The sequence below is a fragment of the Coloeus monedula genome (genome assembly GCF_965178545.1).
Source record: "Coloeus monedula genome assembly, chromosome: 7".
NCBI lineage: Eukaryota > Metazoa > Chordata > Aves > Passeriformes > Corvidae > Coloeus > Coloeus monedula.
The window spans coordinates 26176400-26194132 of NC_138787.1; the positions used below are offsets into that span (position 1 = coordinate 26176400).

The window sequence follows — 17733 nt, forward strand, 5'->3', positions numbered from 1 at the left end:
CAACCAGTGAAATTAAACCAATCACAAAATTCATTTGTGAGTTGTGAAGTAAAAACAAAGAACCCAGGACCCAGAGATACATGACAATTCTGGATACACACTGATTAACAAGGGGTAGAACTTAGATCCACTTCAGACACACTTTAAAGTGGATCTTCAAATATAATTATCAGCATAGAATGACTGTGTCCATCCCACAGCACGGATTTTAACACAAACAGAAGCATGAGAGCAACACTCCTGTAAAGCCACATATGTCTTTATTCTCCACCCAGGCCAGCAAGGATGGGAAAAGGGAATGCAATTAAAAATAACAATCGGCAAACACACAGTATCTTTACTTAAAAAAAAGCATCCAGACTAGAGCAGCCAGAAACACACTCAATCAGAATTACTGTAATTCTCTGCAGTTTGACAGTGGCACATAAGCAGAAATTACTTGTAAGTTTCTGAAAGTGGGGTAGAACAAGACAAAAACTTGTGCTTTTTTTCTATTACAACAATTGATAATGATTATATATTTTGCAACAGGCAAACTGCTACAGAGGATAATGGGCAAGAGAGAAAGCTATCTAGAGTTGTCTAGAGAAAAGTCTGAATTAAACATTTACAAATAGCACCAGAACTAACCCCAAGCTTAAAATAGCCCCCACCAAAATCAATGACAGAATGCCTTGAATTTAGCAGGAGCCAAGGCAAGCTTAGTTAAGTGTAAAGAAGTAGAAAACACATGATGGATTGTCCCAGTATATCCCCCAAAACGTGACCTCCAAACCCAGACGCACAGCTGCCACTGCAGAGGGAGGGAACTATGACTCCTCTGATGCTCCTTTGTACCTACGTAGCAGTAAGAGGCACAGATTTGGTTTTGTCTCCACTCCAGCGGGCTGTTAGCAATCCTGAAAGCAAATCCTGCAGCTCAGCAGACATTTCACATGGATGTATTCTGTAATGAGCTAGTATTTATCATTCAAGCCCTCCCTAAGCTGAAGGCTCTTTGTGCTACTGACCCCAGCCTTTCGTCTAGCCTTGAACAGCTGCTGTTTGGCAGTGACAGCTGAATTGGGTTTTCTCCCTCTGCAGCAATGCACACTTGCCAGCCATCCTTTCCCCAAATTTGTTTGCTGCATCTTGGGGCCAAGACACACAATCCACCCCTTTCATGCCAGCAGTGTCCCTTTAAGCAAAGCGTGAGAACACTTGCCAGCGGACCTTCCTTTTCCTTAATGCTTGTTAAGCATCACTCATTCCCACCCTCCAGCCATGTGGGAGCCTGCAATTTCCATGTGGAGTACTATTAAGCAGAGTGGCTGCAGTGGGTCACTACAGACTGCCAGCACTGGCATGGCTTATCTTCAGCATCTCCATTAATTCACAGGCATATCCGCATGCCCGATTGGAACAGCCCTGTGAAAAGCATTTCACTGCTTGAACCAGTCCCAGGCATATGTCAGTCTCTTTGAATCCCACTAAACTACCTGACATTGTCTCACATGTTGGGATCTATTTTTTTTTTTTTTCCTAGAAGCTGGTAATTGCCTTGAAAGACTTCATCAGTTAAAACAGAAAGAAGGAAGCAACAAACACAGCCTGGCTGTACCTGTGCCCAGGGAGCACCTCTACTTTCTCAGTTAAGTGTGGGGCCAAGACTGCTCTTCATATTTGGCTTGTGCATTATTCACTGTTAAGCCTTCAGCCAATGCTAAGAGGCTCCTTTGACCTCCCAGGCACCAAGGATGCAGCAGGAACTAATTATTTCTCAGTGTCAGGGCTAGAGGATCAGATGGACTTGTTTATACATCACCAGTTCCCAGATGTTCTAACCAGGACAGTCAGTGTAGTCTTGAGCTCAACCTTAAAATGCAACATAAAGCATTAGTTTCTGTGAAATCCAGCTTCTGAATGCTTCTTTCTACCATTCTAAAACTAGAGCAGTTCCCCCCAATAGGGAAGCTGGGGAAGTGAGACACCTACACAGGCAGGAGTGACTGTGCAGCTGACAGACTGCACGCCACAACTTACCTACCTACACGCATGCAAATGGTGGGCTCCTCTGGCTTGGGGCTCAGATAGACTTTGCAGCAGCACCAGCTGAACTGGAGCACAGAGAAAATTAACCATGTGTCAGATGTGTAACTCAGCCCCCATTAGAATCTGCTATACCTCTCTTTTGTTTTGCTCATCTCCTTCTCAGGCCAAAAGTTGATCGAGAAAAAATAACTTTTCTGCTAGTCATTTTTTTAAGAGATAACTAAAATTTCTCCAGCCTATGGTGGCCACCTCAGCCTGGTCAGGGAGTCCACTATGATGCCATGAAAAATCCAGAAAGGAGGGAAACCCATTATGAAAATGAGACACGAGGGGAGGAGGATGTATGATCCATTGCTTTTCCATATAACTAACCAGGAAGAGGGATGAGGCAGGGAAGGTGACACAGATTTCCAGAGCTGAGGCATAGATAGACATGAACTCCTGGACTCCCTCATTCTGAAAGGGGAGGTCCAACTGCTCTTCCATAAAAGCAACTTGTGACTTGTTTCAGAGACCTTCCCATCCCAAGCACCTTCAACTCCACCTCCCTAAATCCAGGTGCTGCAAGTCCACACCTGCATTGCAGTGAGATGTAAATGGATTGTCCCTTCCTTAGGGGCAGGCACCTCCTTAGAGCAGGTGTTTCCTCCCTGTAATGCAACTATTTGCACTGCACACTGCATATGACTCCTGTAGCTCATTCCTCCCTAGCAGTGCACATATCAAGAGATCCACTGCAGGTGTGTTCCAAGCACCTATCTGAGCACCTATCTGAGCACCACTTGAGGGTTCTTGGTGACACCCCCATCAGGTCCCCACACACTGCATTACAAAGCAAGCCCTGCTCTTCCAGCATGTGGTGGGGGTGTTTCAGGTCAGCGTAGAACTCACACGCCTTTGTTGGCAGCTATGCTGTCCTCTCCCACTACTCCAGTGGTCTGTGACACTGGACTCTGTGTCTAAGCAGTCAGCCTGCCTAAGTTAGCTGCTCTTGTTGGAAGGACTGGGAAAGGACCCCTTCTAGGAAAACTGCAGGAACATCACACATTTTGCAATTTAACCTTCACCTCTGAATGGGTTCCTGTCTCTTAAAGTTCATCTCCCAAGCAGAGACTTCTTTTCACTGTGTCATAGGTCACTGCTATGTCCTAGTTCTGAAAAGTAAAGTCTACTTTGACAGAAGTGGACTTTTCATACTATATCTCTGCCAGTCCACAAACAGCCAGAGCCCTGCAGACCTGGATTTTCTTACCATTCCCAGAAGCTGTAATTAGTTACAACACATGACAAATCCTTGGAAAGCCATGCACGTCCCAACCCAGAGCATGTGAAGCTAGCATTCTTGCATTCTGTGACATTTAAAGAGGACTCTCAGTCCAATATTTTCATTAAGTTTGTGTTTAAATATATATGTATATTTAAAAAAAAAATCAGTGTGTTATTTTCTAGGTGAAAACACTCGCATATGACCAAAATAGTCATCCAGGACAAAGGCTCAGACTGCTGAGGTCTCAACCCCCTGTGCAGAGCTCTTGCCAGAGAGACTACCTGAGATATTGTCAGAATCAAGCAGCTCGACAATGCTGTACGGAGAACAATCTTCCAAGCCCAGCTTGCTGCAGAGCCAGCCACAGAATCCCTTCTCCATATCCCTGACAGCGCGCCACCAGTACCCAAAGGACCATGCTACCTGGGCTACAGCTGAATACAGGCCTAGGGAGAAAGAAACAACCATAATTATAATTGGGTAGAAGATAATCAAAAAGGGACAAAAGGTGATTTTGTGCCAGAAGGTCCTCTCTTCATTGTACACCAAGAAGATGTTGTACCATGTAATGGTTCCATAGTAGAATGAAACCACGAAGGACACTACAAAAATGATGGGGAGGCAGATGATGGTCCAGAGGACGATGTGGGGTCCTCTGTCCAACCCAACATCACATTTCTTCTTCTTCTCAGGTACATCCTCTTTAGAAGGTTCCTTTGATTTAGCCAGTTCCTGCAGCTCTTTATCCGTTAGTGTGACGTGGATGTCCACCATCTGACCCTTCTTCTTTCCCCTGGTGATTGTTCCAGTCAAGGTGACATATCGACTGTCTAAAGGCATGCTCCAGACACCTACAACACAGATAAACGCATCCACATCAGATTTATTCTCTGTACAAAGCATTTTGTGAAAATCCTCAAAGACCCCAAAGACAATTAGATAGTGCATATGGAGTTACAATTAAAATTAAATTTAAAAAGATGGAAGACAAGAAGCAATGCAGTATGAAGAAAATTATCACAGAAGAAAATGGAAAAAGAGCTAATGAGGAAAAAGACAAGAATTCCAGATGATAGAAATCACAAGGGAGAAGACTCCAGCATCTGCACTAGAGCCAATATGTGAAAGGGAAGTGCTCCAAGGGTATTTGAGAATGAGATGACAGAGAGTAACTCAATTGAAAATGATATGCCTTTTTTCTCTGTTTCCTTCATGGATTTATTCCTGAACAGCATGGACACTTGGGATTAATTAGATAAATACCACTGAGACTCTTGTTTTGGAATAAGCACATTCACACATGGAATTACACCTGAATAGCTAATATTTCACTTTACATTTGCACTGTATCTCAATCCAAATTGATTTTTGAAGTTTAGAAAAGCTTAACAAACTGTCATAAATTTATATTTGCATTTGAAGAGATCAGTAGCGGCACCAAACCAGACAGTACTGGTATATGTGTTAAAGTTATGACGGGACTGCCTTAGCTTTCAAGTGACACTGGTATAGGAGGTTCATGCAGTGGTACTGGCCAAAAACCCCGCCATGGGGCTACAGTGTATTTCCTGCTGGTCTTAATTCTGACTAGCTTAGAAGGAGGTCTTCAGAACTCTTAAACTCTTAAAAAGAGGCTGAGCAGCTTGAAGTGCTCCACAAAAGTGGAAGGCAGGAGGTAAGTAATGAGGATAGGGTTTGGGATCATGGGGGAATCTAGTGTATATGATGGACCAGGAGTATGCATTCACATTTAAGCCCCTCTCAGCCTGCACTGCTGACTCACAAGAGTATTTAGCCACAAGACCTGCCTTCCACACTTCTTCCCTGCAAGGGTACCCAGGACAGATAGCGGAAGTGAAAGTGACTCCAAGATGCCCCATGATGACCTTGCCAAATAATCACCCTTCAAGATGAAGCTGTGCTGATTGTATGCAAACAGAAGGCAACAGCAAATCCTAGATAATGAGTTAAATTCCCTATCACAGGTAGAGCCACTAACTCCATCTGCTTCCATCCTTTCACTTAACAGGCAGTTGTTCAGGCATGGACAGTGGCTTGAACATGGCTTAGAATGACATCATTGGCTTAATGCATGCATAGCATTGCAACCAGCACATCAACCCCAACCAGCACATACATTTAAAACTAAGACTGTAGCAACAACCAAACTTCACAAAGAACTGCAGGAGACATCCCAAATCAGCCTGTAATGCTCTCTGTTTCAGAGCATTTTCATGTATGAACTCAAGGTCTCCTTGCCTGCAGTCTTAGAGAGGGTTGGTCCCAGAGTCACTTCCATTTGACCTTAGAGCATGATGGCATCAAAAAAGCTTATGGAGTGCTCTCAGGAATACATACCATCTGTCATAGACTGACCCAGGAACTTGGAGCCTTCCTCAGAGCTCCTCTCCCCTCCTTCTTCATCCACCTGTTCTTCTTCCACCTTATTGTCATTCTCAGACCGATACACTATTATTGACTCGGGGCGGGACTCTTTCTTCTTCTTTTTCCTCCGGTCCATAGTGGCTTCCCCATCAAAGGTGACAGTGGTTGCCACAGCCCTTCTCATTGTGCCACAGCGAGGGCTCTGGCCTCCAGACTTGCTGTCTTTCTGCACAGTCTCCATCCCGCTGCTGCTCTCAGTCACCTCACCTGGCATCTTGTAGCACCTGTTTCCAATCCAACAGCACCAATCCTGCACTTAGAAGTCATTGATTAGACAATGGTCCAAGGATGCTTTGTTCTGGTAAGATGTCCCACTGCTGGTATCCAAACTATGCACTCCATTCCCAGCCTAAAAGGAGAGAGAAGGCTGAAAAAGTGCCTTTTTCTTACCAAACAGAAAAGATTGGCAGAATTTTCCTAAAAAGGTTTACTTCCAACTGGTTTAAATGTCATCTGAAGATCCCTATTACTGTCCTGAACACCAGTTCTCTTACATGGATACATGTTTTGTGGTATCTAATCTATCCTCATTCTTAGGGTGCAGTTTTCACTGTAACAAACCAAAGCTACTGGAAAGAGTATTAACATTTATAAAAAGGGATTAAACCTGGCCAGCTTACTGGATGAATTTAACATTCCTCTACAATGCTGGAAACAATCAGAAGACAATAGTTTTGGCCCAAATGCATCAGAATAAAGGACTGAAACCATAGATGAAAAAGAAGTTGACCGATTTAAGGGACTGGCCTACAACTGCAACAGGAACACTGTGCTTGTCCAGCATTACAACAGCTATATTGGTGCCAGCCTTTCTCATTTTGAAAGTCTAATGATTAACTCCCCTTTGCAAGAATATTACAAAAATTAATCAAATTATGTCAAAATGAGTTATGTTTCAAGCCTTAACAATTTAGCAATATGCAGTGTTGCCATACTTTAAAAATACAGTATATACAGTGGATTTATAGCAAAATTGTTATTAAGATGACTTTGCTGGAGAGGGAATTGGGAACCACAGCAAATTCTTCTGACTGCACAGAGAAAACAACACAACTCTTCACAAATCTTTGTAACAAATAGAAGGACTCGATTTTTTGCTCCGCATTCAAGCAAAGTTAACAGCAATTTCAAGTGAAACTGTCATCTACTGGAAAGCTGCCTAAGTAAAAACCACATAATTAAACATACAACAAGGCAGACAAATCCTGCTCCGTGAATACAGAAGAAGGGTTATTGGTTCTCAGATTTCATAACATTTAAGAAACTGACTGTGCCGGGTATTCATGAAGCATTTAGGTACAAATCTGAATACAATGAGTAACATTTTAACAACTCTGAAGAGCTCTGTTGAACATTTACATGAACATTTGTATTTAAAAGAATGCATCCGACCAATAATTAAGCTTCTACCTAGTAACCAAGTCTTTCCTCTAACAGGAAACTAAGAAACACAGGTATCATAGTTTATAGCCCACACAATGCTGGGGAAATGGTTTTACACGAATGGATGATAGAAAAAAGTTGAGCATTTAAAAATTTGGCAGCATGGTCCTGGTCTTCCCACAGATCTAAGATTTTGCTGGTCTGTTTTGAAATTTTGTGCAGAACTTTAGATCAACTATTTATGCCTCATACACTCACACTTACACCACACCCACACAAAACTTTTAATTGTATCACTTTAACACCTAAGACTGTGCCCAGCTGGCTCTACGAAGCCTTGAAGAATTCAACAATTCAGATTATTTTTGTGCACTATAGAAAATAAATCTTCCCTGGTGATCAGAAAACACATAAAATGGACTTTAAAAACCCTCAAGATTCAGCATGCCCCAGAAGCCAGACCACTTCTAAATGAATAGGCAGAGAATATTTTGTTTAGCTTTGCAGCATGGCTGGGAAGAGTCTGTTTAGGCTGCCATCTCACCTGCCATAAAAAATGTATGCCTAAATTAGCAGACATACTGGAAAACAGAAATTCATGGAAGCTTTTGTTCATTGTTTTTTTGTTTTAAAAATGCCTTTAGGGGTAAATGAAATGAATTTATGCTATGGAATAAACTCACTCTTTGTAGTAAATTCATTCAGGAGGTACAATAGGCTTTAACATTTTTCTCTGAAAATCAGCTGTAAAATTTCATGTTTTGCATCTATAAAACCCTGAAATCACAGGATTGAGCCTAATGAGCCCCTGAGACAAAAGTGATATTCTGCTTCCAAAAGTGAGGAAAACAGGCCTGGAAACAGAGAAACCAAAAGCATCACTTCTGGAATAATCTACTAAAAATCTGGAGACACAGAAGTTGATTAGACTTCCAAAGTTCCTGGCTTTAGTTCCATGTTCAGTCCCTACTGACTTGAGAAGGGGGTGACTTGCACATAACATTTAAAAATAACACAAAGCTACAAGCAAAGATTTGCAGTTGGGTTTTTTTTTTCTTAAAGTTGATCCAGCTGTGGCCTTGCTTAAATTCACAGTAGATGATAAGCTAATGTCAGTTCTCAGTGGCCACAGCACAAAGGACTATGTCAGCCTTGACTATGCAAGGAGCAAGGTGATGTCCTTTTTGAATCTCCCACAGATAGGCACTGGCAATCTGTGTCCTGTTCTTGTGCTCATCAGTCTGACAGAATGCTGATTAATGACCAGAAGATGCCTATGATCTCTGAGTTACATTGCGATGTCTGATGTTCCCAATATAGCAGCTACTGCCACTGCGAGTTACCACCAGGACGAGAAACACCTCCACAGCAGGGTAATCTGAGAATTGCAGCTCAGTTTCTTCTCCTGCTGACAAAAGGAGAGGGAATGGGCAGTGGGGTACAAGCCACTAAGAAGCACTGTTGCTGTGGCTGAGTCAAAGCCCTTGGGATAAGGAAGTGAAGGAGCCCAGATTATTCTGTTTAAGGCACAAGAAGGTAAAATCTGATATCAGTCTGTCTACATCAAAACCAAAAGCATGAAGGAGATCCTTGTGATCCAGCAGAGGAGGATGCAGCAAGATAAAACAGAAATACAGGGCAGACATTAGGTAGGTGTTGTAACAAAGTGGGTAGGTGTCCCTTGGTATACATCACTGGGTGACATGCTGTCACTGGAAACTTCCAAATCTGGACTGGCTATCTTGGCAGAATTTTGGTCACCTGTACTTGACCAGAAGAGGGGAAGTCCTCTGGTTTACGCTAGGGAGCAGTTAGATTGAACATCACAAAGATCCCTCCTGATCTTATGCCTGTTCTCACAGTACACGTTTATTTTTCTCTCATCTGTTTCCCAGTGAAGCAGCTGGAATACCCCCTGCCAGCTGGTCCAGAACTTCTGAACACAGCACATCAAAATACCACCATCAGCCCCACATCCCACAGCAATGCTGCTGAGTTGAACAAGTTCAAGCCTCAGTCCCATTTTTCCTGGGAATATTTTCTCTGTAGTTGCAAACAACAAATGGGCTCTTGCAGAAATCACAGTAGTGTACACAGAGCTTAATTTTTTTCTCTTCCTTTTCTTTACAACTTCTAAGAATAAGGCCAGCCCTCAGCACTACACAGCTGTCCACAGCACCAGTTCCTTCAGCCACACCCCAAAATCTTCACCCCTTAAAAGCCTTGCTGTGGAGCTGAATCATTAACAATTGCTGTGTGTCTCATACTGGTGATGTCTCCCATGTGGGAGCACAGGGGCAGATAGGAATCTAAGAACTGTCCATGGGAGGGAAGGAAAAGAAAGCACCCAGCTTGCTTTTTTTCCAGCCAGCTTTCGGCCAGTTTTTCAGCTCCTTTTAGAGCTGAACTTTGTTTTCCTGGGACTCCGATTTTTCCCTTCTTCTCTGCTGGATGGTTTCAACATCAGAATACATTGGGAGGACTTTCCACCGAGGCCTTGGCCCTGGAGGCGGGGTCCACCACCCTGTCCCAGCTCCAAGGAGGGGGAGAGAGATCTACGGAAGGACTCTGAAATTTTCCCAGGTTTCTCTCAGCAGAGCAAGGGATTTTATTATTTAGCACTATTATCCTTTCTCTGTGTGTTTGTTAAATAAATAGTTTTTACCTCATTCACTTTCCTTCGAGGAAAATTCATTTTTTCCCCGAACCTGGTGGGGGGAGGGGTGGTTGTAACCTGCCTTCTCTCAGAGGATATATTTCCAAATTTGCCCAAACCAGCACAAATAGTCATATTTCAGAGATAGCAAGGAGTAGTTTATTAGCCAAACAATTTGTTATTAATCTCCATATGAAAACAGATGGAGAACCCTGGGGAGGCAGCTCTGCAAAAACACTCTGTAGAGTAATTTTTAGAAGCACAGTCTTCTGTTACTATGCAGGAAAGCTAAGGCTGCTTGTGCTTCCTGTGACAGTAATAGTCTTTGACACACAAAACAGGAGCCTAAAAGCTTGGCCTTGCACCATTTAGGTCAAAGGAAGCTTCTTCCATTGGTTTTCAGGGTTTGATCCAGCTGCTAACAGAAGAGAAATTATCTGGTTTGAATGCAGACGGGAAGGAAGAGCCTTCCTGCAAGCTAATAAAATCCTTGATCTTAAATCCCTGCTACAACACAAGTAACCTTTTTATGACTGCTCAGAGCAGACATGAGAGGAAAAAATGTAGACAGTAAGCAGCAAGGAGCATAAATTTTTATTTTTATAGTCACATAAAATGTACAACACATAAGAAGAACTGGCACTGTGTCTTCACTCACATCATGCAGGGGTTGTCTGCAGAAACAAAAAAACAACCTGTGCTTTAGAAGCACTGTGAGTTATCCAGGATGGGGAAGAGATGAAGGGAAATTTACCCCAGAGACACACCTTGAGAGAGCTTCCCAGCCACAGATCTTCTTTGCTTGCTGCTTTTACTCCATAACCTCTGCATCCCCAATCCCATCTCCACTCAACCCCGCCTCTGATTTTGTGCATGTGCATGTGTGTGATTTTGGGCATGCATGTTGCCCAAAAGATCTTTTCCAATCCCTAGTATTTTTAAAGGGGTTATTTGCTGGCAGACTGTACACATGAAAAATAGGTGTTATTAAATCATCCAGCTGTTCAGGACAGATCTGTCTGTCACCAGCCAGTCATGTTATGACAAAATGCATTGGTCTAATGCAAACATGAAGCCCCCAGGACAGAGAAAAACATGTGACAAGACATATATAAGAAAGCACATTTAATTCACACATTATATAGGAAAAGGGCCAAATGGTAGGGCTCCCTCCACAGCTTTGGATCTGTTTTAAATACCTAAATGACTTCACATTATCTTTCACATATGCATCCTTGCCTGCTTAAACAGAGGATGTCTGTGTCCTCTTTATTTCATGGTGAAATAGCTCAAACTAGATTGCACAGTCACTTGAATCTAGCAAATACTCAAGGCTGTGACATATTAGAAGGTGAGGCAGGAACAGCTCCTCCCTATCAGTATCAGGGTCTGCGCAGCTTGTGGTGGGCTTGACAGGGGGATTTATCTCACTGAAAATTATAAAATGTTACTTTTAGCCATACAAATTCTTCACCAAGCAGCTCCTTCTACAGGAAGGAATGTCTAAGGAAGGAGGGAAAAACTACTCTTCCTGGCAGTGGCAGATTTCAGACTGCATTAAGTGTCTGTATAACAACAGCAAGAGACAAAAAGGGAAACATCTACCTCTGCCACCCCAGCAAGGTTAAAGAAAGCAAACAGCAAAGTTCAAAGCTCACACTCATCTTTCCCTCCCTGCTTAATCCACAGGCTTCCAAGCACTTTAATTTCTTGGAAAGAGAAACATCAAAAATGACCATGCTCTGGGTATGCATCTGAGCAGGAGCAGACTTCAGGCTGGACTGCCAAAAGCAGAGGATGGCACTGAGCACCCAAGCAGGGGGAATAACACAGTAAGATGACTCAAGTCACCAAAAACTTTAGAGGTGTTTGCTAATGGAGCCCCCCCATGCTCCATGCCTAACCCTCAGGAGCTGAGGGTGCTAAAAGCTCAAGTTAAAAGCAAAGGGAGGCGTGGGCAAGCAACATGATTTCTTCAGGCAAGCACTGACAGACCCAGTCCCTCCAGTTTATCACAGGCACAGGGCTCCTGCCTGTTGGCAGGTGCCATTAGTGCCAGCACTGCACCACACCATGAGCCAAACCTGCTCTGGCCAGCTCTAAGCCATCAACCTACTGTTGACCATCACTGGAGCTGCAGCAAGACTGGACCTGCTTGGGTGTGGGTTAAGGGCTTCCTGGCTTCTGGGGCCATGCTGGGTGGCTCAGGACCCTTGCTCTCTTTTCCATCCTTCCATGAGACACCCAAATGCTCACTGACAGCATTCTACAGATACAGACAAAGCACCAAAAAAAAGGAGTGGAGAAATGCATTCCACAGTATCACTGTATTGTTTCTGAATTACGTTTTCCACACCTTTTTTTAAAAGCCAAGGACATTTTACAGAGTATCTGTTTTATGAATCAGTTCTTTCTTTTTCCTTTGCTGTTCCATAACTTTTCCAAATGTCACAGAACAATAACTGCTGTGTAGATCACTTATTACTGAAGACTGGCGAACAGCATACAATAATAGCTGAGCATTTTTATTTTATATTAAATGGAATGCCCAATCTATTTTCTTGCATACCAACTTTTTAAAAATCCAACTTTTTAAAAAGTGTACTGGTCTACCTTTTTTGGAGCAAAAGCCTGATGTGCTATCTTGCCCCTGTCTTCCCACTTACTTGAACAGACTGCTAGAAGAAAGAGAAATTGAGATAAAAGACACAAAGCTTCCCACTGCCTCCACATGGATGATATCTGTTTCTTTATGTTTCTTATACTATGCTAAAAATGTCAAGGAATGGCATGTGCACATTAGCCTTTAAAGAGAACCAAGGCTTTAAAAGGAGCCTGACTTGGAAATGGAAGGTTTGAAATCTTCAAAGCAAACCAAGCCTTTAGATATGAGTCTTGAATAAACTCAACCAAAGTTCCTGAACCTTGCAGGAAGAAGAAGATTTCAACCTTAAAGTGGAGACACACTTTGTCTGTTCCCCTGCTCTACCCCTCACTTCTGGATTTGCCACAACAGGCCATCCTGCACCTTGAAACAGCAGGTGCTCATTGCAATCCCTACCCCACGCCCCAGGTCACTGCTGGATTTTACTGTACCATAGGAACAGCTGAACAAAGTCAATCCCACTAACTTTAGTCAAACATCCTGCCTCCACAGCAGTGCCTTTAGGCTGGGATCAAGTGTAGCATGTATTTTTATTGGCATAAGACCCAACTTGTCCTTGGTTGGGATTGGCAGATGCACTGGAAACTGGCTGCATACCCAAACCAGAGCTGTGTCTCCTCCCCTCCAGGCATCCAAGCAGATGCCTAGAAAACAGTAACAAGCGAGTAGTACATGAAAACAGAGCTGTGAGCCCCTCACCTCCCACACCCGAGTGCAGAGAAAACACCTTCTACACAGCACAGACACACACGTGGAAGTAAGAAACACTGGGAGTTGCCATGAAACACCAGTGGTGGGTGTGAAGCACCTGTGCTAACACAGGACTTCTGCTACAGACCTGGCTGGCAGGGGATGCCAGCGAAGGGCTCCAAGACCTCCATCACACGGTGCTCTCCAGAGGAGGTTTTAATGCATGCTGGACTCTTCTGACCTTTACAATCACTAGAAACAAGGACCCCGGTTAGCACCTCAGGCTCTTTTTCCTTCCCTCCTACTCAGAAGATCCCTGATCATCTCAGTCTCAGTCCCCTTTCCTGCCCTGCTCTGTGCTGGCAAGATCAAGCATGCCAGTGTTATGTTGCACTATGTTGCAGTATCCCCACTGCAACACCAGTGCTTTACTCTGACAAAATGAGGAGAAACCACACATTGAAATACCTGCAATTAGAGAGGAAGCAGTTGCAGCCATACAGCCTAATGGAAAATACAGTCAATTGTAAATCCAGTCTGGAAAGCATTATCTGAAAAATACCAACAACAAACTACATCCATCCTGTGGTTCTTCTTTAGGCAAGATTTTTGGGGGCTTCAAATCAGAGCTTTCTCTGAGTAACACCTAGCTGCAGCCCAGGAGTTGCTGGAGAGCACAACTGCACAGAGAGAGAACTGGAAGATTCCCCTGGGAGTGATTCAGGATTGTTTAATGCATTGCACAGTAAATATAATCTAAGATATTTAGACAGTGTCTCCAGCAGCAGGAATTATTTGGCTCAGGGGAGTTGTGATTGGATACAAGAGCAGATAGAGACCCATGATACCAGGATATTAAAAATGCACCACTTTGAATTGCAGACAAGTAAATGCTTCAGTATCATTAGTATGGTATTAGGGTGTGTGATTGTTTATAAAACTATCTAGATACCTGTTTCAAATTGTTTGGTGCTGATATTCTCTATCTTGCACCACCACGAACTCTGCTTTGGGTGGGATGTCCGTCTTGGTATCTCCTGCATTTGTTTTTTTAAACACTGGAATGAAATTCCTAGGGATAATAATAAAAGATTGTAAAATCCTGATTATCTTCTAATTAGACTGAAATCCCCCAAGATATGGGTGAGACTAAAGTGCCTTTCCAGAGAGGAAGTCCCTAAAAAGATGAATTGATCAGAAAGCCTGAATATCAGCTGGGGCTGACCAGGAGGCTGTTCTGACATGGAAACCAGAAGCCACAAAACAGAAAGGCTCTCGCTGTTAAGAGATGATGAAAGGAAAAGTAGCCTCAGGAGAGAATGTTCAGGCAGGAGGTGAAAGTAGCTGGGATTTCCAAAGAGGCCTGTTGCATAATCCCACAAAATGGTCCAGAGAGGTAAGGACACAAACTCACACCAGCTTTCATTTGGTTTTGGCTCAATCCAAGCCTTTATTGTAATAGGTATGCAGAGGGAAGAAATTATTGTTGTTACACTTTGTGTGGTTTGGTATCCCAGGAGAAGAAAGATATGAACCTGAAGCATCCATAAGAGTGGGGTCTGGGAAAGCAGAGGCTACTGGAGTGCAAGCCTGCATTTTTCTGAAGGCTGACTAGCAGAAATCCTCTGTGAGAAACTAACCTTAAAGTTTTATTTCTGGCAGTAAGATGCTTTTCAATAAGTCCTCTGCTCTCACCTCCTTGTGAGACTGCAGACCCCAGGGATACCTCTCACAGGGTTTGGATCCTGTGGAGGTTTCTCACCTGTTTGGCACCATCTCTTTTCTCACATCAGGTTCGTACTTAACTACTCTTCAGACCTTCCCCCTTGCCAACGTGGATTCCGAGCTATGAGAGGGCACAGACACCCTGAAGGACAGCATGCCATAAGGAATTCTCAAGGCAGTACACATCAGTGCCAGGATTTTTAAGGCATGGCAGCATACTGGACTGGCAGGTGTCATCAGCTGAATAGCTGAGCCATAGGCTGGCAAAGCACAACGTCAGCTTTGGACAAAAGTAGCCTTTTCTGAAAATGCAGAGTTTCCTATTCATCTCAATAAACTGAACTACTTCATTGAAAGCCAAGACACAATCTGGGAGCTGTAAAAACAGGAAATCTAGTTTTTCCTCTTCAATATGTAAATAAAAAAGTAGATGTTCAAGAATGACATATGCTAAACCCACAACTCCAAAGGAGCTGACAACTGGAAAAAACTACTGATGAATTCTTTTTTGTCATTTTGACTTTTGAATGGTTGATGTTTTAAGCGATAGCTATACCAAGGCAAAAAAATTCAAATGGTTTTCTTCAAAAAATGAAACTTAAGACTCCGAGGCTTTAAATGTAGATTTATTTTCTTCCAAATACAAGCTGACACATACTGAAAAAATAAATAAAAAATAAGCTGTCTAATCAGATGCTATTTTCTAACACATAAAAATTCAGAATCTTAACATTAAGTTTACAGAGTAGCATCAATATGTAAAAGCCTTATGCTTACTGAATTTACCACTATGTCTGTGTAGAGTGACAGAACAACATGTTTTGATCTACCAATAAAAGTAACATTCCTTTGTGATTAAGAAAGTACAAGCATATAAGGAGATTAAAATTGATTTTAGTTAAGAAGATTTTCTTACTTTCAGCTTAAATAATTTTGAATTTCAACCACTGGGGTTAAATCAATTCCCCCAAAGGTACAGTTTGAATCCTTGGTCCAAAGGCAACACACTCAACAGCGAACAAAAGCCACTGCCTTGCTGAAAATGTCCGTCAGCATAGGTTATCCCAGCTCTATTCTTCGTGGATACATTTTGTAACAGAAGGGGCTACCCTCCACTGAATGCCAAGGAATGGATGCTTCCTTTTCCTTCCTCCTTCCTCTACAGTCTTTATGCCTTTCCCCTTTCTCCTCCCAGCCATCACTCACAGAACCTTAACCCATGTGTTCAGCCCCTTATTTACGGCATTTCTGTGGCTGTTGAGAAATTCCAGAAACCAAGCAATATATCCTGATAGGGAAGAAAAATTCTTTGATAGTGCTCTCCAGGAAGAACACTGAAGTCAAGGTCACATGAGTAGAAAGGCCCACAGGATTTTCCTTGGAGCGATGCAGTTCAGTTGGGATGGCAGGCAGGTTGGAATATGAAGATCTAATCCACTAGCCCAGATGAGTGCTTCTCCCTGGGATTAATTAATGATTGCTCTGATACGGTCTGCCTAAGGTATGTAGGGCAGCCAGAGACAGTTAATGGGGATGTATGAAGTCTCAGATTGTGAAAGATAATTAAAGGGAGGGAAATTTTTTTTTTTGCAGTGTCACTCACAGTGCTTCAGCTTTTGCCTCCAGAAAGTGGAATGCTTTAAAACACTGAAGTATTCTGCAAACATTGACCCACCTGAAAAGGCCAATTTTGTCTAACAGTTGCCTTATTGGCCTAAGCCACCATGCAGAAACCCACTCCTGTCTTGTCACCCTTTGCTGAATGAGTCTGGACACACTGTTAACTCCTCTGTGTCTTCCCTTTCCTACACAAAAAAGGAGGGTATACATCTTGCATCGAAACACATTGAACTTTAGGATAAAGATGTTATCCTAAAACTGTCCCCGATTTAAAGTATTAAACCTTAAAACATACTTTTGGAAAAGTAAATAAATTTGTTTCATAAATGAGAAACCCAAAACAGACTCAATGACTCTCCCACTTTACTTATATGTCTTTAAAAAAATAAAAAAAACCCCTCACTCTCTTCTCACATTAGCCAACTCTCCTAAGGCAAAAATAACAAGACAAAATTGAGACATACTTTCAAACATCTCTTCTATTGAAAAGGACAGAGGAGATGCCTGGAAAGACACTGAACATGCACACACATGCTGCTGGGCACATCAGAGCTGGTTAAAATCACCTGCAATGGACAAAGATGCTCTGTCACTTCACTGTGGGATAGAAAGGAAAATAATGTTGCCCGTCCTCTGTGTCAACGGAGCAATTAATACTGAGCTTAGTTAGGGACATTTTAAGGGGACCGGGAGAGGGGGGACAGACACCACCACCACCACAAAGGCATTTTAGCCCAAAATGACTCTACTGGGGACATGGTAAACGCTATCACCTCAGCCTTCACGGCCTATTCGCGACCAAGTCCGTGCCCGGAGGATTCCCCGCCCGCGGGTCCGTGGCAGGGGCGCACCAGCGCCTTCCTCTGCTCCGTGACACCCTCGGGGCATTCCACCGGCTGCTCCCGGCGGGGCTCCGCTCCCGCTGCTCCTCGGGGTGCCTGCGCGTCACGGAGAAGGTGACCCGAAGCGGAATAGAAAACCACGGCGACCCGTCCCTTGCAAGCAGGCGAGACCGCGGCTGCGGGCAGGTGGGCGCTCACTACGGAGCTGCAGCGGCGACCCCGCGGCGCCACCGGAGGCACCGACCCCTCCCGGGCGATGAGCGGTCTCTGGCCCGCGGGGTCGGACCCGGGCGATACCGAGCGCGGACAGCCGTCCCCCCTGCCCTTACCTGCCGCCCCGGTGCCGCGCTTTGCCGCACCGCAGGACTCGGCCACCGCCGCCACCGCCAGCACGGTCCCGCTCCGCCGT

General features: G+C 43.7%; 1 protein-coding gene across 1 annotated transcript; it reads right to left on the minus strand.

Annotated features, from left to right (window-relative positions):
• Window positions 1–1279: 1279 nt before the first annotated feature.
• Window positions 1280–17728, minus strand: TMEM169 (transmembrane protein 169). The gene is given in 7 exon segments (XM_082284762.1): window positions 1280–1854; window positions 2027–2070; window positions 2073–2096; window position 3580; window positions 3582–4149; window positions 5657–6092; window positions 17654–17728. Coding segments are annotated over 6 exon segments (960 nt in total). The 5' UTR covers window positions 5958–6092; window positions 17654–17728; the 3' UTR covers window positions 1280–1832.
• Between the last annotated feature and the right edge of the window lie 5 nt (window positions 17729–17733).